This window comes from Procambarus clarkii, chromosome 38 (assembly GCF_040958095.1).
Source record: "Procambarus clarkii isolate CNS0578487 chromosome 38, FALCON_Pclarkii_2.0, whole genome shotgun sequence".
In the NCBI taxonomy this organism is placed as follows: Eukaryota; Metazoa; Arthropoda; class Malacostraca; order Decapoda; family Cambaridae; genus Procambarus; species Procambarus clarkii.
Window position 1 is genome coordinate 16,752,110 of NC_091187.1, and position 25,018 is coordinate 16,777,127.

General features: G+C 45.6%; 1 protein-coding gene across 4 annotated transcripts in view; it reads left to right on the forward strand.

The window, feature by feature from the left end:
• Positions 1-23,440, forward strand: part of LOC123771885 (zinc transporter ZIP1) — a 53,446-nt gene extending 30,006 nt beyond the window's left edge. For 3 of the 4 annotated variants that reach the window (XM_069337810.1, XM_069337808.1, XM_069337809.1), the window contains exons 3-7: positions 12,927-13,157; positions 13,838-14,035; positions 15,444-15,653; positions 16,266-16,562; positions 18,783-23,440. In XM_069337810.1, coding sequence (XP_069193911.1) covers positions 12,927-13,157; positions 13,838-14,035; positions 15,444-15,653; positions 16,266-16,562; positions 18,783-19,040 — 1,194 coding nt within the window. In that variant the 3' untranslated portion in view covers positions 19,041-23,440. The remainder of the gene's footprint in view (positions 1-12,926; positions 13,158-13,837; positions 14,036-15,443; positions 15,654-16,265; positions 16,563-18,782) is intronic. The other variant, XM_069337811.1, reaches the window with a different exon arrangement.
• Positions 23,441-25,018: the final 1,578 nt, after the last annotated feature.

Here is a 25,018-nt window from a genome sequence, read left to right on the forward strand (position 1 = left end):
TTGTGGTGGTGGTGGTGGTCGTGGTGATCCGCTGTCTCGCGACCATACCCATTTTTGGGACGTGCTTCAGGAGTCAAAACCTCGAGGAAAAATCCCGAGTTGGAGTCCCTTTTAAGGCAGTTCGTAGTTGCCTTCACCCTCGTTCTGGCAGCTCCTGCGACGACGATGGAACCAAGCGTATTGGCGTTTGCCCTTCCATTGGAATATTTCAGCACCGTGGAGAGGGGTGGGGACCTGCTGCATGGGTAACAGCTTCTCCTCCATATCGACCTACCATGGCTTTGCACCCTGGAGAGGACACTCCAGCCTCGACAACCAGAGCGCTGCAGGATGCCTACTACTACATTCAAATCCCTGATAATAAGATAAAATGTGTGCTTGCGAGGAGAGAATGCTGTCCCTTCTCTTGACTCTCTAAAACAAATCCAACGAACCCAAACATCCCACCTAACCTATCGAGTCCGATGCATAGAAAATGAAAATTTGAATTGAGCGCCGTTGAGGGCAACTAGCCAGCCCTTGCCAGCCGATTCGAGAGTTCGCCGGGGCTCTGCCTGGCTGGCTAGAGCCCCCATGACATCACCTTGTGGCAGGCTGATTGGCTGATGCTATATCATTCGACCAATCACATCTTGTCACGAATCATTGGCCTCCGTCTGCCTGTGACAGGTCGACATGATTGATTGACACAAGCAATCAGGTTCATGAATTGCGACAAATTATTTTTAACACAAATATATATATTTTTTAATAATTAGATGTACGGTTTGTAAAAAAAAAATGCAATTCTACACTGAAGAAAATTGACCCAGTGGCTCCACCTGTCATCAATGTATCCACTCCCTGGCTCCACCACTGGGTGGAGTGAAGTCCCACAGTGGCTCCAGTGAAGTCACTGTGTGACTTATCAGTGAAGTCACTCAGTGGTTACTTAATACCAGTTGCTTTCACTAATCGTCGAGGCTCAGTTTATGAATTCAACTCGAATTTGAGAGAATGTCAACACAGGCTACAATATATATTTAATATATTTTATTATAAATATAATATTAATAATAGTATAGTACTACTACTACTACTACTAATAATAATTCGTTTTATCGAGAACAGGAAACTTGTGTACATCAGTTGACATAAAATACTCTAAAACAGTTACCCAAAATGAAGAGTTAAATTTTACCCTGAAAGGAATGTGTAATATGTCGTACATATGCGTAAAAGGAGGGGCGGGGGGGGGGGGGGGGGGGGGGGAGGGGGGAATATGAGGGGGCTGGGAGGGGGTTATACTGACACACTTACGCATGGGCGGTCATGCGTTAGTGGTATGAGTTAACAGATTTCTCGCCCTGGGGTGGAGAGAGAGAGAGGGAGAGAGATAGAGAGCGGGAGGGGAGGGGTTAGGGCTTCATGGTCAAGTGGTGAACTACTTAGTTTTTCAACTGTAAATCCCGGGTTCGAATCCCAGCTGGAGCAGAGACAATTTGGCAAAGTTTCCTCTATACCTCATGTCTGTATTCATCTAGGGGAAAATTGGTACCTGGAGTTAGACAACCTCTGAGGTTTTGTTCATGGAATGACCTCTAGTTGGCCTAGTAGTTAGACGCGCGCACGCACGCACGCGCGCGGACACACACACACACACACACACACACACACACACACACACACACACACACACACACACACACACACACACAAAACACCGCACACAGGGTCTCACAGACAGCGTTCGATAGCCGCAGTCCGTGGACCCGGGTTCGATTGCCGGCATGATGCCTCTGTTCCCCTCCCCATAAGTAGGATCCTCTGACTTAGTCAGCTGTTGTGGGCTGCATCCTGAGTCAAAAATGTGAAAACCGATGATTAGAAAGGCGGGATTCGAAGCTAGCACCTCGACCCTGCCGGCACAGGCAATAAATAAGCAATCATTTGTACCGCGCCACCACCCGTGGAGGATTGACTGGGAACCAGTCCATAACTGTCTGCCCCTCTTCACCCAGCAGTTTTGGGGGACCTGAGAGTAAAACCGATTGGCTGGTCGTGTTCTAGGGAAAGGTAATAGGGTAAGGTCTACTATGAGCCATGGGAAGGGAAGACTCAGCCGGTTCACTAGAGTCAAAAGCGTATTCCTGTACGCTCCTGTGCGTAAAATTAAAAAAAAAATGATGAAAATGAGTGAGAAAGGGTGAAGGAGAGAGTAGAGGGACGCAAAAGTGTGAGTTGTGCGTGCTGTAAATTGCGTGATTAGCATGTGCTTGTGTTAGTGCGTGGCGTATGCTCGTCTGTGCGTGGAGTGGCGCATGCTCGTGTGTATAAAAAGTAGCGTTTGTCCGTGCGTGCGTGAGTAAAGTATGTCCATGCGTGTGTGAGAAGCGTATATCCGTGCTTGCGTGAGGGGCCGTGTGCCCTTTAAGTATACTATAATCCTTTAGTATACTTTAAGTATACTAAAGGATTATAAGTATTCATTTGAATACTAAGTATTCATTTAGTATACTTTAAATATACTAAATGAGTTGACATAACAGAGGAGCTGCCTAGTATAGACCAAAATGTCTTTTTAGTTTTCCGTAATTCTTATGTTCTTATGATAAAACTTTGTTCTACTCTTTGACTCAGACCTGTTAATGTTGACCAGACCACACACTAGAAAGTGAAGGGACGACGACGTTTCGGTCCGTCCTGGACCATTCTCAAGTCGATGAGAATGGTCCATACTCGTCGCCAGATCTGTTCTGTTCACATCTTGATAAGTGACAGGTTTCGTTTTGATCTTAAGGCCTATCAATCTCTGAAGGATTATTAATGCCATTACAATAGTTTACGGACTCTCCAATGAGTATATTTTAACCCTGAAGAAATAGGTGGAACAAGGAGGGAATACATTGTACAGGACCTGGCAGGGAAGAAAGAGAATTATCACGGGAAAGAGCCAAGCCATTACGACTATCTGATTGGTTACAAGTAGTAAATATTAATTTATATATATAGAGCCCGACAAGGCTCTCCCGGGTGCTGCATATCGTCTTCTTCGAGGCTTATGGGTCCCTACAATCAACCAGAGGCGTATGTCATCATTTAGTGTTGTATAATAACCCACTGTATTACTCCTTCGTTACCACAGCACTAGCGAAGTATGGTAACCATTGTGTTGTTGGTCCTTCGTTACTGTTACACTAACGAAACACTCTAATTACCAGCCTCGCCCCGGCCACGTCATGGGCCACCTTTTAACGTAATTGGAGTCATGAACTGCCAACTCTCAGGGGAAAACCCGGCCATTTTTTGGTTCGGGTATGGATTTTTGTTTACCAATTTTGTTCGAGTGTGTGTGTGTGTGTACTCACCTAGTTGTGTTTGCGGGGGTTGAGCTCTGGCTCTTTGGTCCCGCCTCTCAACCGTCAATCAACAGGTGTACAGATTCCTGAGCCTATTGGGCTCTGTCATATCTACACTTGAAACTGTGTATGGAGTCAGCCTCCACCACATCACTTCCTAATGCATTCCATTTGTCAACCACTCTGACACTAAAAAAGTTCTTTCTAATATCTCTGTGGCTCATTTGGGCACTCAGTTTCCACCTGTGTCCCCTTGTGCGTGTTCCCCTTGTGTTAAATAGCCTGTCTTTATCTACCCTGTGTGTGTGTGTGTGTGTGTGTGTGTGTGTGTGTGTGTGTGTGTATGTGTGTGTGTGTGTGTGTGTGTGCGTGTGTGTGTGTGTGTGTACCTGTGTGTATGTGTACTCACCTAGTTGAACTCACCTAGTTGTGCCTGTGCCTAGTTGTACTTGTATATGTGTGCGTGTACCTGTGTGTATGTGTGTGTGTACCTGTGTGTATGTGTGTGTGTACCTGTGTGTATGTGTGTGTGTACCTGTGTGTACCTGTGTGTGTACTCCCCTAGATGTGCTTAAAAGATCTATGTCTATCTAAGCTCTTAGCGCCGCATTTCGAACGTTCTTAGATCAATGTAGTGACACATTTCCCACGCTGTTATCATATATATGTTTACAATTAGGAATCGAATTAGCTTCAACGATCTTTACATCTAACTTATTCCACTTAATGACAGCTCTAACACGAAAAAAGTTCTTTCTTACGTCTGTCACTCATTTGCATCTTTAGTTTCCTTCTAAGATCCCTCGTTTTGCTGTTCCTAGCTCTGAACAATGCTGCTTAGTCTACCTTGTCAATTTCCCTAGAAATCGTATATGTTGTTATCATGTCCTCCCTATCTCTCCTTTCCTCCAGTTTGGTAAGGTCCAGTTCCCTCAGTCTTTCCTCATAGCTCAATCCCTTCAGCTCTGGAACAAACCTCGTTGCATTCCTTTGTTACCAGCCCTGACCTTGAAGACAGTAACTGCCACTACCACATGCTGCATAATTACCATAATAGTATAGTGTGGGGGGGGGAGCCAGTTGCAGGAGGGAGGGGGAGTGGGTAAGGGGGTGACGGGAAGGGAGGGGAGGGGGTGTTATTGATGGGGCAGGAGAAAGAGGGGGGGATTAAATTGTGTTGGGGGTTACGAGGGAAAAGTTGGGTAGATTCGATAGGGGGGTGGAGGGTAGGGGGGGATTGGGGTAGAGGGGGTGACAACATACTGCCTTTGTGGTCGTCATACTTCCGCGATCGTTATACTTCCGCGATCGTTATACTTCCGCGATCGTTATACTTCCGCGATCGTTATACTTCCGCGATCGTTATACTTCCGCGATCGTTATACTTCCGCGATCGTTATACTTCCGCGATAGTTCAGCTTCCTACAATAGCCAAGGTACGGTAATTATTCAAGAAGCTTCAAAGCGAGCCGTGTACTGTACGTCCGTACCGTACCTGTACCGTACCTGTACCAGTTGGAAGAAGGGCAGTTAAGAGGCGAATATTGACTCATGCACTCGAGGGAAGCACTTCAGTGAGGCACTCTAGGTAGGCATTCAAGGTAGGCACTCTAGGTAGGCATTCAAGGTAGGCACTCTAGGTAGGCACATCGCTTGCACACCTCTCATGGGACAGACTCCTTAAAAGACCGTAGTAGTAACTCTGACTTATATAAACCTTCCCTAGGAATGAGAGAGAGAGAGGGAGAGAGAGAGAGAGAGAGAGAGAGAGAGAGAGAGAGAGAGAGAGAGAGAGAGAGAGAGATGGATCAAGTGAGGGAACTCTGAGAAGGAAGTTATAAGTAAGGCAGGTGAGGAAAGTGATTGGAGGATGAGAGAGGATATATCACTTTCACCACCACACTGTCACCCAACACTGTCACCCAACACTGTCACCCAACACTGTCACCCAACACTGTCACCCAACACTGTCACCCAACACTGTCACCCAACACTGTCACCCAACACGAGCTCCGACCTTCGCAGAAAAACAAAGACAAAAAAATATCCCATTTCTAAATTAGTTTTATTAACTTTATTTTGTTTTAATAAAGGGTATAATATTTTTGTAATATAAAATTTGTATCGGAATGGAAGTAAAGCGCTTTGCATTGTTTGACACATGGAGTTTGTATTATTTGATTTGAACTGTAATTGTTTTAGCGTTTGTATCAGAGGGATAGAGAGATGGAGGAAGGGAGGGATGGAGGCAGTGAGGGAGAGAGGATGGAGTACAGTCCCAAAATGATGGCATTTCCCGGTTGTATGACTCATTACCGACACCTCTGTTGCCTGAACCCCCGTCTCTATATCTGTCCGATTCACCGTCAGCTTCCGCTTCTGAACCTCACCTGTCTGTCAGGCTGTCTCTGCCTGTCCCACATCTCTATATGTATTCTTTCATGTGAATCAGCGAGGCTGTGTGTCTGTGCTGCAGTTACACATTGGTAGTTGTCTCTGGCTGTCTCGTTAGGGAACAAATTTATGTCCTATAGTGTTTGCCTGTCTGTATACATGGGTACTAACTGCAGTGATGTGAGCTAATTGGGTTGTTGTTGTTTAAGATTCGCTACTTGGAACAAAAAGTTCCAGTAGCACGGGCTATGGTGAGCCCGTAGTGGACTTACCTGACACAGGAGTGGTGCTGTGAATGAGCTAATTGGGGGTTTAAGGTCGATTTCTAGCTCCTGAGCACCGCCTTACCAGGTGTCAGTTGTCTAATACAATGGCGGGTCCCATCGATTGATGAAGATTAAGCCACCTAAAAGGTGGCACGGGCATGAATAGCCCGTAACTGAGGTCCCATCTTTCCGTGTATGTTTGTGTTCTTCGCCCTCCCTCCCTGCCCCCTACACGCACACAACCCCCTCCCCTCCCCCGCGTGCGCGCATTCTCTCTCTCTCCTACGGCAGGTAAGAGAGGAAACGCTGTACGCCATCCGGCAGGTGGCGATTTATCCATATCCGGTCCTCTTGTGCGCGTGTGTGCAGCTGTGAACACCTGTGTAGTGTTCACACAGTGCTCGTGTTCTTTCTCCTTCCCTTTATCTCTCTATCTCTTGGTGGCGGATTACCCTTACATCTCCGCGCCTCTCCATCCTCCACCGGGTGTTTGGATTCCTCAGCTTCGTCCGTCAGGTGTTCGGACTTCTCATTATCCTCCACCGGGTGTTCGGACTCCTCAGTATCCTCCACCGGGTGTTCGGACTTCTCATTATCCTCCACCGGGTGTTCGGACTCCTCAGTATCCTCCACCGGGTGTTCGGACTTCTCAGTATCCTCCGCCGGGTGTTCGGACTCCTCAGTATCCTCCACCGGGTGTTCGGACTTCTCATTATCCTCCACCGGGTGTTCGGACTCCTCAGTATCCTCCACCGGGTGTTCGGACTTCTCATTATCCTCCACCGGGTGTTCGGACTCCTCAGTATCCTCCACCGGGTGTTCGGACTTCTCAGTATCCTCCGCCGGGTGTTCGGACTCCTCAGTATCCTCCACCGGGTGTTCGGACTTCTCATTATCCTCCACCGGGTGTTCGGACTCCTCAGTATCCTCCACCGGGTGTTCGGACTCCTCAGTATCCTCCACCGGGTGTTCGGACTTCTCATTATCCTCCACCGGGTGTTCGGACTCCTCAGTATCCTCCACCGGGTGTTCGGACTTCTCAGTATCCTCCACCGGGTGTTCGGACTTCTCATTATCCTCCACCGGGTGTTCGGACTCCTCAGTATCCTCCACCGGGTGTTCGGACTTCTCATTATCCTCCACCGGGTGTTCGGACTCCTCAGTATCCTCCACCGGGTGTTCGGACTTCTCAGTATCCTCCGCCGGGTGTTCGGACTCCTCAGTATCCTCCACCGGGTGTTCGGACTTCTCATTATCCTCCACCGGGTGTTCGGACTTCTCAGTATCCTCCGCCGGGTGTTCGGACTTCTCAGTATCCTCCGCCGGGTGTTCGGACTTCTCAGTATCCTCCGCCGGGTGTTCGGACTCCTCAGTATCCTCCACCGGGTGTTCGGACTTCTCAGTATCCTCCACCGGGTGTTCGGACTTCTCAGTATCCTCCACCGGGTGTTCGGACTTCTCAGTATCCTCCACCGGGTGTTCGGACTTCTCAGTATCCTCCACCGGGTGTTCGGACTCCTCAGTATCCTCCACCGGGTGTTCGGACTTCTCAGTATCCTCCACCGGGTGTTCGGACTCCTCAGCGACCATCCGTGGCTGTGACTTCGGTTGGGACTCGTCCAGCACACTACTGTCAGTGATGACATATATTGTTAACTCTTGTTGCTGGAACGGTCATAACTACCTTGCTGGCGAGGCTTCCCTTGAAGGCATCTTGCAACAGCCGCGGGGAAGCACTCACTTTGCCACAACATTCTGTGGTGTGGTGGTCAGCGCCTCCACCCTCTCCCGCCGCGAAATTTTTAATTTTTAATTTCTTTATTTATATATACAAGAGTTGTTACATTCTTGTACAGCCACTAGCACGCGTAGCGTTTCGGGCAAGTCCTTAATCTTGATTTACCCCGGAATACGAATCGCCGAATCGTTTAACAACCAGGTACAGTTAAGGATTGGCGTCAAGTAAATTCTCCCCAGGTAGGATACGAACCCAGGCCAAAACGTTTGCGAAGCGCCGAGAGAGTGTTTTACCACCACGCCATGGCGACTGCTATGGGGACTGGAGATTGACTGACGCCGTGGTGGGTGATATTAAATGAACAAATCCACAAGGGCCGTGACGAGGATTCGAACCTACGTCCAAGATCATCTCAGACGCTGCCTTTATCGACTGAGCTACGACATGGTCAAAAGAGTTGAAACCGAAGTTCTACTGAACTTACTGGTGCATCAAGTTCCTTACGTGATGCATCACGCTATTGTGATTTCTGTGTGTAGTGGGAGACATGTTGCTGCTGTAGTGGGAGGGAGGAACACAAACGGTTGAACAGCTGTCATGCAGGACCAAACACCTGCGATACGAGGCTTGCCAGATGTTCACTGTGCACTTGTGGTGAACAGGGGTTTATTGAGGTGTTGGCGAGGGGGTGATACCAGCAGTGCCAGACTTACCTGGGCTACGCTTCATCAAGCATATACACAACACCTTACGAAACCTGTTCATCTTTCCCTAATGATGGCGTCTTTGTTTACACATATCAGTTAGCTAGCTTCGACACGTTCCAACCCAAGGTTATTATTGCTAGAAACAGCTTCGTTGTGGCTTCGGAGCTCATAAACTGTTTGATAAATGTAAACAAAGTCGCCATGATTGAGAAAAGATGTACAAGTTTTGCAAATGTTTGTGTTAAGGTCGTGAGGGGCACCTTGGTATCCACCGAGTTGTTCTCACCTAGTTGTGCTTGCGGGGGTTGAGCTCTGGCTCTTTGGTCCCGCCTCTCAACTGTCAATAAACTGATATACAGATTCCGGAGCCTACTGAGCTCTATCATATCTACATTTGAAACTATGTATGGAGTCAGCCTCCACCACATCACTGCCTAATGCATTCCAGCTGTTAATTATTCTGATTATAGACTCGACACCTGTGTCAAATTATCCCGGCCTATACTCAAGGCCGCTTCACCGTATAGGCCTACTGCTGAGATGTCCTAGAAGTCATGCACTCTTTACAAATCAGTGATTTAGCGAGATAGAAGCATCACTCCGTCATTCCGTTGTTTTATGGAAGTAATTGAAGATTAGTGGCTGCGTAGATTAGCAGATTCATTTGAAGAACAGATAAGGCAAGCCTACCGTCTGTTGAAGAACAAATAAGGCAAGCACACCGTCAGTTGAAGAACAGATAAGCCAGAACACCTGCTCCCAAAGAGCCAGACACGCCCTCGATGCTGTGTCAGCTCACCGGCCAATACTCGTGATGCGATACTGGACATTTCCGCTCCATTTAAGATAAGTCAGTCTCTCTCTCTCTCTCTCTCTCTCTCTCTCTCTCTCTCTCTCTCTCTCTCTCTCTCTCTCTCTCTCTCTCTCTCTCTCTCTCTCTCTCTCTCTGTCTCTCTCTCTCTCTCTGTCTCTCTCTGTCTCTCTCTCTCTCTCTCTCTCTCTCTCTCTCTCTCTCTCTCTCTCTCTCTCTCTCTCTCTCTCTCTCTCTCTCTCTCTCTCTCTGTCTCTCTCTGTCTCTCTCTCTCTCTCTCTCTCTCTATCTCTGTCTCTCTCTCTCTGTCTGTCTCTCTCTCTCTCTCTCTCTCTCTCTCTCTCTCTCTCTCTCTCTCTCTCTCTCTCTCTCTCTCTCTCTCTCTCTCTCTCTCTCTCTCTCTCTCTGTCTCTCTCTGTCTCTCTCTCTCTCTCTCTGTGTCTCTCTCTGTCTCTCTCTCTCTCTCTCTCTCTCTCTCATCAACATGACTATCAACATAGCAACAACATGAACGTGAGCATAACAGCCGTAACAACGACGCCTCCCACAAGGTCAACAACATGAACATGACCTGGAGGTCGACGGCTCTCATAGCAACCATACCCCTCCCTCACCCTGTCCCTCACCCTGTCCCTCACCCTGTCCCTCACCCTGTCCCTCACCCTGTTCTTTATCCTATCCCCCTCCTCAACTCTTCTCTCTGTTCCTTCCCCCCCCCCGTCCCATCCCAAATCCTTATCCTGACCTCTTCCAAGTGCTATATAGTCTAATGGCTTGGCGCTTTCCCCTGATAGTTCCCTTCCCTTCCCTCTCCCCTATTCCTCACCCTCTCACTCATCATCTCTCACCCCTTTCTCTCAATCTCTATTCCTCTCCCTCACCTCTTCTGAGACAACTGGACCTTACCATACTGAAGGAAAGGACAGACAGCGAGAGACATGATAACAACATATAAGATTCCTAGGGAAATTGATAAGGTAGACAAAAAAGCCTTGTTCAAAGCTAGGAACAGCAGAACGAGGGGGCCATAGATGGGTACTGGAGACTCAAATGAGACGGGGACGTCAGAAGAAACTGTTTCAGTGTTAGACCTGTCAAATAAGTGAAACAAGTTAGACGTTAAGTCGTTGAAGCTAATTCGACTCAAAGTTTTAAATGTAAATATGATAAAAGTGTAAGAAATGAATCATTGCATTAATCTAAGGACGTTCGGAAGGCGGGGCCAGGAGCCTAGCTCGACCCTGCAAGTGCATCTACGTGAACACACACACACACACACACACACACGTTATATTTCATTAAAAACATGATAGTGTTTTGTCAACACTGACAGTGGTGGTAAAACCTTGTACCGCTTGTGAAGCGCCTCAAGTAACCACTGACGCTCCGAACCCTTGATCAGAGGCGGTGAAAGCCTCGTACTACCGTCAAGCAACAACAAAGTTACCAGTTACAAGGTTACGCGTTGACAGAATGAACCCAAGAAGTGTCGAAACATTGAACAGTTAACTACCTTCAGGTAGAGTGGCAGCTGTCTACTGAACCTTGGTCTCAGGTTGACAGAACAGGAGAAAGCTCTGATAGGAACTTTATCACACCCTGGACCACCTTCCGAGGGCTCCTGTCTCGATCTCTGTCTGCCTCGAACCCAATCCATCCACTTGGACTGGTGGGTACGGCAGCGGCTTCGTTTCCTGCAGGTCCGTGTTCGATTTCAGGTGATCCAAGTGGCTAGACACCAGTCATTAATTCCTTCCTCATATCTCAGCTCATTATCCCTCGCATCCCTTCTAGGTACCATGTTGTCATATTGGCTAAGCGCTTTCTCCTCATAATTACCTCATATGCCTCAAACCCAGGATCACAATTTCTCCTTCTGTCGAGCCGCACCAGCGTGCGAGGAAGGCTTCTGTCGAGCCGCACCAGCGTGCGAGGAAGGCTTCTGTCGAGCCGCACCAGCGTGCGAGGAAGGCTTCTGTCGAGCCGCACCAGCGTGCGAGGTCTCCTTCTGTCGAGCCGCACCAGCGTGCGAGGAAGGCGACTTTTTATTCCTATTTTTTATTTATTATTCCTATCCTCCCATTATCAGGATAAAGTGCTTAGCCAATATAACAAAATAACACTTGAGGAGGGTATAAGAACAGGGCACTGATGTAAAGGAACGGAGTGAAGGAACATGCCCAACCCCTTCGACCATTGGCGATCGAACGCCGACCCGGGAGGAAGCGGAGTTAGACGCTTACATGGGTATATTCATTCACGGTTAGACTCGGTTATAAACGCGAGGCAAAAGGAGCAACACAATTGGGCAGTTGCCCGAAACGCTATGCGTGCTAGTGGCTTTACAAGAATGTGAAATCGACTTAATTTCTATGTTCTCTCTTAACCCCCAATGTACCTTCTTGTATATAAATAAATAAAAGTTACAATTAGACACAGTCACGACAAGTCAGAGATGGCAATGGTTGAGTTGAGAACAGGATCAAACGCTATTAGATAAGGATAAAGTAAGCTCTCTGTTACCACAATGACCGGCCCTCCGCTACTGGCCCTCCGCTACTGGCCCTCCGCTACTGGCCCTCCGCTACTGGCCCTCCAACACATGCCACCATAACCTGGTGATCCAGGAAGAGAGGGGAAGCCAGGAATGGAGGAGGGGTTGGTGGGGGTTGTGGGGGGGATGTGTTGGGGGTGTTAGGGGGAGGGGTGGTGATGTTGTGAGAGGGGTGAGGGGGGGGGCAAGGTGTGCCGGATATGGCAGTCAAGCCACAACTGGCCCCACTAGTTTTTTCTCTTATTTAGCTCCCAGCGTCTGCGCCTGTTGGTTCCGGCTTTGTGTCTGTATATCTATATATTCATTGTCTGAATTTCTGTGTAATTTGTGTAAAATTTACATCTACTGTTAGAAGCTTTGTAAAAATAAGTAATTGTGTACGTTTTTAGGTATTTTGAATGTATTTGTGTATAAATGTAGGATTGTATTTTTATTTGTTTAAACCAGGGTTACCACTGAGTATAATCATTACCACCACTGTCACCACTACCAAGGCTACCACTTACTGTCACGTGACCACTACCACTAATTCCACCAATTCCCCCCGAAAGAGAGAGATAGACAGAGAGAGAGAAAGACAGAGAGAGAGAGAGAGAGCAGGAGTTGAACTCTAAAAGCCACTTGTCAGTCATTCTTGTTGTCAAGGTCGTCCTGCTGCAACTTGCAATCGTATATCGTGTCAATATTTATCGTTATTATTTTCTTAGTTTTCGAATATAAGTTTTTTATTTTTAATAATTTTATGATCACTGTTTCATTTCATCTCTCTATTAATGAGTGCAAATTATCCAATATACTCATCAGTTTACAGAGGCAAGCTTTCTCTCATCCTTACTCACTGAGTCAGAGCTCTCATAAGATTATTCATCCGTCTAACTTCAGTCTCTCCTTCCATTCATACTCAAGGAGTCATTCAACTGTTTTTACTGAGTAACTCATTCAGCCATCTTTACTCGATGAATTACTCATCCACCTATCACTACTGAAGCATTCATAGGTGCCTCTTTACTCACTCTGACTCGTTACCGAGTCATTCATAAACCCACCCTTACTGTGAATACTCCTGACGCATTCATCGACCTTTCCTTACTCACCGTGAGCCACTTCCTTCCCGCCAGATCTTCTTGCGCCGCGACTCACGCCACGCTCGCAAGTTGACCAAATTGGCAGCGGCCATTGAAGAGGAGACTAACAACCCAACCAGTGCCGCCCCCAATCACCACCACCACCATCACCACAACGGTACTAGCCACCATCACCACCACCTCCCGCACGCCCACATTAATGGCCAGCTCGACCATAAGGAGACTTCTGGCAAGCAACTGGTGGACGACCAAGGAGACAAGCAGGTATGCTTTGGTGTCAGGTGTGTCAAGGTGTCAGGTGTGTCCTGGTGACAGGTGTGTCAAGGTGTCAGCTGTGTTTTGGTGTCAGGTAGTGTCGTGAGAGTGGTGTCTGTGGTTGTCTGATTACTGGTTACATGATGTTTTTGCGATTATCTGCTGAAAGGTCACTACAAGTTCTTGGTTATCGAATGGATCTTTCCGTCGTGTTTATGCACTCCGGTTAGATCGCTGTGTGGTGGGTCTCCTCTGTATGTTCATTAGTATCGAACTTCACATTCACAGATTTGTCGTGGCACTAAGCAAAAAATATATTTTTTCCACAGGCAGGTAGACGATTTTTGATTCCTATTAGCCGGCTGAGAGCTTTCTCTTCCCATAGGTCACGGTTAGCAGTACCTTATTAGTTTTATCTTTAACACGACCTGTCAGTCTGATTACAGTCAGGTCCTCAATTATTGCTGGGCGAACAGAGGCGAATAGTTATGAATTGATTGGACGCCAATCCTTAGCCTGGTTATAAACTCATTGGCTGGTCGTGTTCCAGGGAAGCTAGCAGGGTATGGCTTAACATGTGGTATGGGAACAGAAAATTGCAAGTCTGCTAACACGACTCGGAAGTCGTTCTAATGAGAGATGTTTGGATAACTTCAGTTAAATTTTAGCTAATTTTCCTTTTGCTTCAGCTGCAGGAGTCTGCTCGGTGTTCCGTGTACTCAGTGACGGCGTCCGGGACCTCGGTGGAGAGCAAGGGGAAGCCAGGAGTTCTCTCCCCCAAGAGTCGCTGGGCGGAGACCGGCGTGGATAATCCGGTCTTCGCTGGTGACTTCGACGCGGCTGCCTGGAACCCGGCACTCAAGGAGGCCATCATCAGTGGCACTCAGGTGGGTCGGTGAGTGATGTCGTGAGTGGTGGTGAGTGGGTGATGTCGTGAGTGTTGGTGAGTGGGTGACGTCGTGAATGTATTGATGTCGTGAGTGTTGGTGAGTGGGTGACGTCGTGAATGTATTGATGTCGTGAGTGGTTTGATGGCGAGTTGGTGAAGCGGTACTTAATTACCTGTGTGTGCTTGAGGGGGGTTGAGCTACGGCTCTTTGGTCCCGCCTTTCAACCGTCAATCAACTCGTTTACAGGCTCCTAAGAGAGTTGGGCTTTATCATATCTACATCTGAATCTGTGTATGGTGTCTGCCTCCACCTCATCAACATGGAGGCAGACTCCATACACAGTTTCACTAACCTGTCACCAAGCCGAGAATTGCTTGTTACGCGTTAATGAGGCAATTATGTGTTGGGGAGATAGACCTTAGATAACATCCTCGGCCAGGGTTCATCAACCCCCTGACGAAACCTGTAGATCTTTCCTCAATCATATTGGTTTTGTTTACATTTATTTAAAAAATGTATGAGCTCTGAAGCACTGCGAACATTACTACGAAAGATGTACAGATTTCGTAAATGATTGCGTAAATGTTTGATGCGTCCTGACCCTGGGAGTACTAGATAGAGGCTAGTGGATAATGAACGAGTAAATAGGAACTGCAGAGGTCGGTATACAGGTAGACTGTAGGTCGGTATACAAGTAAACTGTGAACGCGTTAACAGCAAGACAACATATGTGAAAGTCTTCCCGAGTGAGAAACGAACGAGTGATAATTCGTGAGACAACACCGGTAATACTAATGACAAACACGTGGCTTTTTGTCCCCGAGATTATTCTCGGGGAATTATGTTTGGAGAAATTTAGTGTTGTCCATAACCTTTTTTGTTTTAATATACGAGAAATCAAAACAAGAAAACAACTTCAAGGTGACGCCAACAATCGCCATTGAGATATAGGGAAGCATATAGTCAGTATGAGAGAGGTGAATAAATGGTTGTACTCAACCATTTATTCAGAGCACACAGTACAGTGCCAACCACACAGCACTGTACTGTGTGCTCAAAGACGGTACCTGAGCACACAGTTAGTTAAAAATACCCACGTACTGAGCTTACTGTCCCACAGCCCCGCTCCTGCGCCAGGTAAGTCCACTACGGGCTCACCATAGCCCGTGCTACTTGGAACTGTTTGTTCCTGGTAGCTGAATCTTAAACAACATGAGTTTAGTGTCAGTCGTGTAGTCACTGCTAAAGTTTGATCACTTTGCTCGTCTCTAAATCAGCAAAAATCACGATGTTCAGGACCTGTGACCTGAACATGGTGGTCCTTATAACACTTGAGAACCGTCTACTTCCTGCCTTAGACGTTCACGGACGAAGTTCTAATCATTGACCCTTGTTCCTTCCTCAGGTGACCTCGTCAGAGCTCCAGGGAACGGGTCGGGGGCCCGTCGTGGCCCCTGAGGCGCCACAAGGGGGCCACCATCACCATGGGGGGCACCACCATGCGGGCCATGGCCACTCCCACCTGGGCATCTCTAAGCTGGGCAGCAAGGGCATCGCTTTCAACTTGCGTTCCCTCCTGGTCATCCTCGCACTCTCCTTCCACTCCGTCTTTGAGGTGAGTGGAGTGTGTGTTGAGGGGGAGAGAAGAGTCTGTGTTGAGGGGGTGAATAATGTGCGTTGAGGGGGAGTAGAGTATGTGCGTGTTGAAGGGGGAGTAAAGTGCTTCTTGAGGGTGGAGTAAAGTGCTTCTTGAGGGGGGAAGAATAGTGTGTTAAGGCGGCAGTAGAATGTGTTTATTGGGAAGTAGAGTGTGCTGAGGGTGGGGGGGGGGGGGGGAAGAGTGTATTGAGGGGGAAGTAAAGTGTGTTGAGGGAGGGGGGGGGGGAGAAGAGTGTGTGTTGCAGGTGGGGAGGGGGAAGGAAGGTGCTTGAGGAGCGTGTGTGTGTATGTCAGTATATTTAATTAAAAACCTCGTTCATGAATTTCATAAATACAAATTTATGAATTAATGTAATATGAGGTCTCTTTTTAACACACACACACACACACACACACACACACACACACACACACACACACACACACACACACACACACACACACACACACACACACACACACACACGTTCAGCATGAGAAAAGATGGATCCAGTCACTAGCCAACAAAAGAACAACCCGGTCTCTCCAGAATAGCCTCGTCCTGTCACCGTCTTTTATCCCACGTCAGGGGCTGGCTGTCGGCCTGCAGGAGAATGACACGGACGTGTGGTACCTGCTGCTGGCCATCTGCGCTCACAAGTTCGTCATCGCCTTCTGTGTGGGACTGGAGCTGCTGGCTGGAGGCACATCGGCCGGCCTGATGGTGGTGTACATGGTAGTCTTCGCTCTCGTCTCCCCGCTAGGCATCGCTATTGGCATCGTCGTGACGGAGAATTTGTCGTCGGAGGAAGAGGGCCACCTTGTCGCAGTCACCATCCTGCAGGGTCTGGCAGGAGGGACTATTCTCTACGTGACCTTCTTCGAGGTAAATCTTTCTGGTGGCGGGTAGGAGGATGGTTCAAGGAACACAGGGGGAGGTATAGGGGAAGGGACATGTCACAGAGACATTCTCAGATCTCACTAATTGACCTTTAATGATGATCCCAGACACACCTTAGTCGACTATGGCACGACATGGCATTAACCTTTAATGAGCTCTTACATGTGTTCACATTATTATGGGACAGGAGGGCCTGAGAACTCCTGTCTGGCATGCGTTGTCTTGGAAGGGTTGTTAGGTAAATGATACTGAGGCTTTGACCCTAAACATTAACTCGGATCGCCGGCCCCTTGGGCTGTAATTTGAACAATTAAATTTGGCGCATTAATTCATTTGACCCATTGACTGGAGCATTTACCATTTGTAACATTTGCCCGAACAAACTCAATTATACAGTTGCAGCCCATCAGTTTGACAACCAACCCGTCCTCAGGTCAGGCTCATTCGTGTAACTTCCGTCCCCAGTCACGCATTCGTAAATTTTAACGTTACTATGCATTAAAAATAGGTTTGTTCTCATATAAAAATTTAGGTTATGTTAAATGTTTAGGTTCTGTTGGCGATTATTTGTGATTGTAGTACGTGTGCTACGTCTATAGCAACGTATTGTATTGTATTGTAAATAGGTACAACGTATTGTGACGCATTGTTAATAGCAACGTATTTACAGCGTTGTGGCTCGAGCAGAGGTCCTCAACGACGCACTGTTTGAGAAACGTACACACGTCATCAGTTGAGTCGTGTGCAAACCGTTTTTCATTCATAAACAGAGCGTCTGACGGCTGGATTAACGAGCATTTGGCCTTTGTTGATGAGGACGGGCTGTGAAAACTTATTTTCTGAACTACTCGCTCGAACATTAATCTTCTGAATCACTGGCTGCGTCATTGATCACCTTGAACTTTGATCAAATGAACCAGTTTCCCGAGCATTGTATATTAACTGATCGAACAGTGACATTTGAGCTATCAGAGCCGTATTCATCGAACAATTTGCATAGAAAACCTTGGGTAGGGCTGTGGACATTTAACCATCGGCTGGAACATTGATGCAGGCGATGAGTCACAATAACGTGGCTGAAGTATGTTGACCACACCACACACTAGAAGGTGAAGGGACGACGACGTTTCGGTCCGTCCAGGACCATTCTCAAGTCGATTGTCATGTCGACTTGAGAATGGTCCAGGACGGACCGAAACGTCGTCGTCCCTTTACCTTCTAGTGAGTGGTCTGGAACATTGATGATTTAAACCAGTGACTGGAGCATTTGGTAACTTGAACAATTGCCTCGATCATTGATCATCGAATTATTGGCTCAAGCCTGACCGCTCATACAATTGACAGGATCATTAATCATATGACTAAATGATTGGAACATTGATCATTCGAACCATTTGGACAAAGTCAGTGTACCCAAAGACCCCTGGGAACATTTACTGTGTCAAATGGAACAAACATGAATGTATTAGAATTAGAGCAAGCGGAGAATAGCAAGTGATAAATGCATATATGTTATGCATTTGTGAAAAGTATGTTGTATATATTTGTCCAGGAGAGAATACTTTTCAGCCTGATTAAGACCTTATTGAGATAAAATAGTTTGTTTTTCTGTGTGATTTTGGCCTCATTTGATAATATCATGCGACTTAACCCCCATGTGTCGACTCATCTGTAATGAGGAGTGTTGTCAGTGGCTGCACTTCCCTTTATAGAGAGTTGTGGTGAAAATTGCTGTTATGAAGAGTTTAAGGCCTTGAGTGCCGACCGGCTTGAGGAGCCGGTCGGCCGAGCGGACAGCACGCGGGACTTGTGATCCTGTGGTCCTGGGTTCAATCCCAGGCGCCGGCGAGAAACAATGGGCAGAGTTTCTTTCACCCTATGCCCCTGTTACGTAGCAGTAAATTAGGTACCTGGGTGTTAGTCAGCTGTCACGGGCTGCTTCCTGGGGGTGGAGGCCTGGTCGAGGACCGGGCCGCGGGGACACTAAAAGCCCCGAAATCATCTCAAGATAACCTCAAGAGTGCGCTCGAGTCCGTCCGTGTTCTTCTGTTGGAGTGAATGTGATATCGCTAAGGGAAAGTGGGGAGATTTGTTATCGGGGAAAGTGAAATTGAAAACCATAGTGACCATGACGAAATTTTTTTTTTCGGAGGTTATATTTAGGATTAAATTATAATGTCAGTGTTCGTTTTTTCTGTCCTTCAGGTGCTGGAGCGTGAGCGTGGTCGAGGGGGCGGCCGCATCTTGAAGTTCCTATTTGTCTTGATGGGCTTCGGGGCCATGGCGTCGCTGGAGGCCATAGGAGGCCATAGCCACGGCCCTAGCGAAGGCGATTGCCACGGGCACAGCCATGGTGACATATTAGCCACCACGACGTCGTCAACAACGGATGACCACGACCACGACCACCACGACCACGACCACCACGACCACGACCACCACGACCACGAACATACACACTAGTGGATGATGGTGGCTACAGTGGTGCTGTATTACGACAACGGCAGTTCCCATTTTTCCAGGAAGCCGGAGTTCCTTTTCCAGTAGTCGCTAGTGGCCAGGAGCAGCAGCAGCAACGGCCACCACAGTACAGTTCCTTAGGCGTCAGCGGCACTGGCTGTGGTAAGAGAAGCTACCACACACGACAGCTACCACCACAGCTCATACAAATATGACCACAAAACACACGCACAACGGCCAAGACCTTGGAGACGACGTTGTCGTAAAGCAACCTTTGTTGCTCATTAAGCAACAAAGGTCCACAGACTTATTTTCCGCCTTGTTTTAGATTCCCAATTGCAGTTCTCTTCTCTTGCCTAAATCTGAAGCTTCCAAGACTGCCTTCCACTTAAAAATATAATGGAATATACTGCTCCCATTTGGAGTATAATGGAGAATACTGATCCAAGATGGAGTATAATGGCGTATGTATTTTTCCAGTATGTATATAATGGAATACGCACTTTCCAGTTCCACCGCTTTACAACCAATTCCCGAATAATTGTGACTTTGTTTTCTACCCTTAGCAAAGTGGACGATTCACGATAAATGAGTGAGTCTACAGGCAGTGTCGTTAAGACCGTCAGGACAATGTACTTAAGTGCCCAATTACCCGTTACTGTATGTAAACTACTTCTAATCAGTGTAATCGCAAAGACTCCATGACACACGCTTCTCATTTCGTCTGTGTCTCTGGTGGTGTGAGTTTGGTGGTCCGGGAGGACGCCGGCGGCTGTTAATGGACAGATATAATAAGAGGTAAGTCATTACAGACAGAATGAACGGATTCAGCGAGTGTGATGTGACCGAGCTGCCTGTGTGAGGAGGTCATTAGTGAGGTCATGCATTATTAGGCACTAAAGACGGCGATGCAGAGATCTGGAACATGATCTGTATATTATAAAAATGTCAAGCATTGCTCTTGTGCGACCGAAGGAAAGTGGGTTTCACATTTAGTGCCAAAGTGTTACTGAAAGTACACGAGAAAGGTCATGATAACGTGATTACAGTCTGCTTAAGTGTTTTGTATGATTTAAGTGGTCAAAAATATATATATATATATATATATATATATATATATATATATATATATATATATATATATATATATATATATATATATATATATATATACACACCACTGAGCGTATGCTGGAGTGGAACTTTCAACCAAAACATTCCACAACATTCAGGTGACACTCGAAAAAAAAAAGGTATCAGAAAAGCCTTTTAAAAGTGTCTGAGCTCTGCTGCCGCCACTGTCACCCGGAAAGCGAATGATTAAGCGACACGTGGATGATTGACTCGTGGATGATTGACACGTGGATGATTAATTGACACGTGGGCGATACCTGGCGCGAATGATATAATATGACCGGCGCCTTCAGTGGTTCCTTACAGTGGCCAAAATGAGTTTTTTAAGTGGTTCATGTAAATGAACTTTGGGGGTTTGACAGTCAAAATTTTGGGGACAAATATTTATATTAAACTTATGTGATATGTACTGTGTGTGTGAGTGTGAGTGTGAGTGTGAGTGTGAGTGTGTGTGTGTGTGTGTGTGTGTGTGTGTGTGTGTGTGTGTGTGTGTGTGTGTGTGTGTGTGTGTGTGTGTGTGTGTGTGTGTGTGTGTGTGTATTCTTGAAGGCCAGATAATGTTAAGCTATAAGGACGTTATTATGCAATTTATTAATGCAACTTATTTATACTGATTTAGTGTGGTGTCAGCACTGCATCTCTTAACAAGTACATTTTTATTTAGTGACTGAGTGTATATACATGTATATGTGTGTATATACATACCAGGATTTTTAACATGTATGCGGACTCCACACTGTATGTATTGCACAATGTTTACATGTGATTAGACGTTGGTATCTGGTGGCCAATTTTCAGCACAAATTGTGAATTTATTCACCGGTGACCTATTGTATTTTAGATAAAATTGATTCATGAAAGTATTGTTATTACTCGAAGGCTCACCATTTTTTTGTTTACATTAATATGTGAATGTAAGCCGGTATTTAATCTTTAAAATTGTATACATGTAATTCTACGTATCATTTTTACATGGAAAATGTTTAGACATTTTTCCCATTATGTTAAATCCTTTGTTGGTTTATGTTAATTGGTTCTTAACACTTTACTGTTATTTATGACTTAGACATCACTTAACTTAAGTGATGTCTTGCCACCTGAAACAGTGAGCCTAGTGAGGGTGCTCTATTCATTCCAATATTCATACAAACATACATACTATATTCACTGTATACACATATAAGGAATGCATTAAGTGCAAGCATCTAAATAAGTACATTTATACATATATATATTTGCAAATATAATCAGGACATTAGAATTCGTAATTATTGCTACATTACTGTATTAAATTTTTGCGCGTTGAGTCTTCCTGTTAAAAGCTTTACGCTGCCAAGGTAAGGGTGTTTTTGCCTCCGGTGATATTTTGGAATAATTTAATTTTTTTTTAATATTCTGAGATAGTTGACAAAATATTTGTATATTTTCACCCATATTCAGGTTATTCTGTGGCATTTTTACCAACATTTGGGACAAACTTGAATATTTTGCCTACATTTGGGATTATATGTATATTGAAAAATAAATATATACGTATATGTGTATATATATGTCAGGTATGTATACCAATGTCAAAGGATACATGATGTGTGACGTAAGGTAATGAAACAAACAAAAGAATGTCTGAAAGATTGTAATCTAATTGATTTCATGACTGGAAGATCTTGTTCATTTAATGACTTGGTGATTGTATGTTTTTGTGATTATTTTGATTGTCTATACAGAGAGAAGTCTCACATGGTTCAGTACATTGTTATAGTCTCGGGAGATAATGGTTCAGGCTCCAAGAGACACAAAAGTCCAAACGACAGGATGTTTGCATGTCGTGACTGGGAAAGTGTGTTTTATATGTCGTGTTTTCTTGCAGTGGGAAGATTTGACTGATGGGGGGGGGGGAGGATGAGCTCGATGTTGAGGTGGGAAAAGGGGAGGAAGCTTAGAAAGAAGGGTTGAGTAAGTGGCAAGGAAAGGGGGTGGTGGTTAGGGGAGGGTGGATGGTGGGAAGGGAAGTGGGTGGTGGTAAGGGAATTGGTGTTGATGATAAGGGAATGGTAATAAAGATAATTGTGTGAAAGTCAAGATAAGAGAGAGTCCATATATATGGCCGGAAGGAAAGGAGTCATTCAAGGAACATACAACGAAGCTGAATACGGAAATGGAATGGAGAAAGAACACTAAGAGGAGGAGGAAGAGAGAGAGACGTGAACATATTCGTTCTTCTCTTATTGTGAATTTCTCTTACTTCCCCCCACTCCCTCTCCCACTCTGCCAGTAGACACAACTCGCTGCTTGACCTTGCAGTACAGCACTGTCTTCCGTTAGCGCAGCAGAGGGTCGACTTTACTCTGGGGCTGACTCCTCTTTGGCCACAGTTGCCTAGTGTTAACAACCCGTCGTTAGCACCACACAGAGAGCAGACTGTAACTTTGCATATAAACCGGGAAGAACGACGCTAATTAAAGTTAATAGCGTTATTCTGGTTAAGGAGTCGAACGAGCGCCGTGAAGATTTGGCAGCGCCGGAAGTCGTGTTTATTTTTGGTAGGAGGAAGATAACGTCATTGCTTGCGTCACTCTTTACGTCATCGCTTTCCTGGAATCTGATTGGCTTTTCGAGTCTGTGACGACGTCAGGGGTGAACTTTCCAGCTCGGTGAAACCTTTAGACCTCTTCGCAAGATTAAAACACAAAAGGCAGTTGGTGAGCCAAATTTCAACCAAATTAATTGGATGGGTCAAGTTTCCAATTAAGAGATAGGCGAGAGGTGGTCGTAATTACGAAACATGTTTAGCTTTCTGGTGCGTGTAGTAACAAGAATTCAATTGTGCTTGAGGGGCTGATGTTGTTGTCATGTAGCACGGGCTATGGTGAGCCCGTAAAGAGGGGCTGAGTTGGTGTTCTTTATTCACGAAGAAGGAAGGTAAGGTGTTCTAGCAATGCTGATGAGTACAGATTAAGCAAGGCAGAGTGAGGAGGGGGGTTGGGGGTTAGGAGAAAGGGTAGGGGTCATAGAGAGGTGGGGGGGGGGGAGAGACGATCGACTGTTGCTACTACATGTGGTATCGATCCATGGACAGTCGATCAGGGTCGATTAAACTTCCCTGAACGAATTAGTAATGGACCGTTGTTGTTACTTTTCATTAGTGTCCCACTCTCACACGATTCAAATGCTTCAGAATATGTTGAAAAAAAAACTAACTCGTACTTCTCTCTCTCTCTCTCTCTCTCTCTCTCTCTCTCTCTCTCTCTCTCTCTCTCTCTCTCTCTCACGGTACAATAACACCTCTTGCAAGTAATTTATCACTGAAGCACGACGGACCAATCAGAGATAATATACCCACCATGATAGCGGTGTTGCACAAGTGCCTAGACCAGCAATGCAACAATCTGGCAACCTTGCATATGTGAGGCAGTAATTATTACGTACATGAGACTATATTATTTATATAATGTAATTTGCAAACGAGAATAGAAACTCTAACAATTTCTAAGTTATGTAGAATGGAGACGGTGTATGATGAACAACAACTTTATATATAACGAAGCTAACAAAAGTACTCAGAGTATAGTGGAAATTGGGAAAATGGTTGTTAATAGGGAACAAGTGAACACTTGTTCAATTGTTACCCCTAAGGTTCAACCTGGTCTATAGATGAACATTCCTAGCGTTCAACCTGTTCAGGAGACAAACATTCCTAGCGTTCAACCTGGTCAGGAGGCAAACATTCCTAGCGTTCAACCTGGTCAGGAGGCAAACATTCCTAGCGTTCAACCTGCTCAGGAGACAAACATTCCTAGCGATTAAGCTAAAAGTCTGGATTTGTTACGTATTGACCAATCGAGAGAACAGGGTGATGATGTAAGGGGCCCGTGTATACGGTATTATTTAGTAACGCGGGATTGGCAGTTTCTTTAATAGTTACTTATGGGTTGTTAATGTTTTAATTGTTGTTAATATGTGATAAAGCATATAATCAGTTCATCTGTTTGCTTTTAGACGTTATACTTAGTTAAGCTCAGAGCTAACAGGCATTTGTGTGTGTGTGTGTGTGTGTGTGTGTGTGTGTGTGTGTGTGTGTGTGTGTAATGAGGGGTCATCATGTGACCTTGGTGAATGACCTGGTTGAGAGTGACAACACGTAAACAATTTATTATCTCGTAAGCGTGCAAAAGTTTCCTGACTTTAGACACGCCAAAATATCATCCATCATTGAGTTCATTAACTGCATATTGTCAAGGATAACATATGAGAATTCTGCAATGAAATGCAAAACTAATAGGTGTTTGGTCATATATATATATATATATATATATATATATATATATATATATATATATATATATATATATATATATATATATATATATACAGTGAATTTATATACATCATAACTTGTGATATTTTTTCTACTTGAAATATATATTCTAGTGTATTTGCATCATATTATATTTTACAAATAAAAGGTTTTCAATATATTTTGGCGTCATTATCCTTTGATGTTTTATATATATATTGGCTTGAGTGACCCGGACACTTGCTAGTTACTGCTCAGAGTGGCTGAGTGACCCAGTCACTCATTAGATGATGGGGTCTCTGTTCTGGGTGACTGACGTGGACACAATAACCTTCTATGTCCAGCGTTATGTCCAATGTTATTTATCTGACATTTTTGGCCAGGTTGGAAGTGCGGCTCTGGCCAAGGATTAATGAAGCATTTACATAACCACTTAGAAACCTGTACATCTTTCCTTAGTCATGGCGGCTTTGTTTACATTTATTAAACAGTTTATGAACTTTGAAACTTAACAACCCGAGATAATTGTCATAACCTCGTAGTGCTTCGCTGC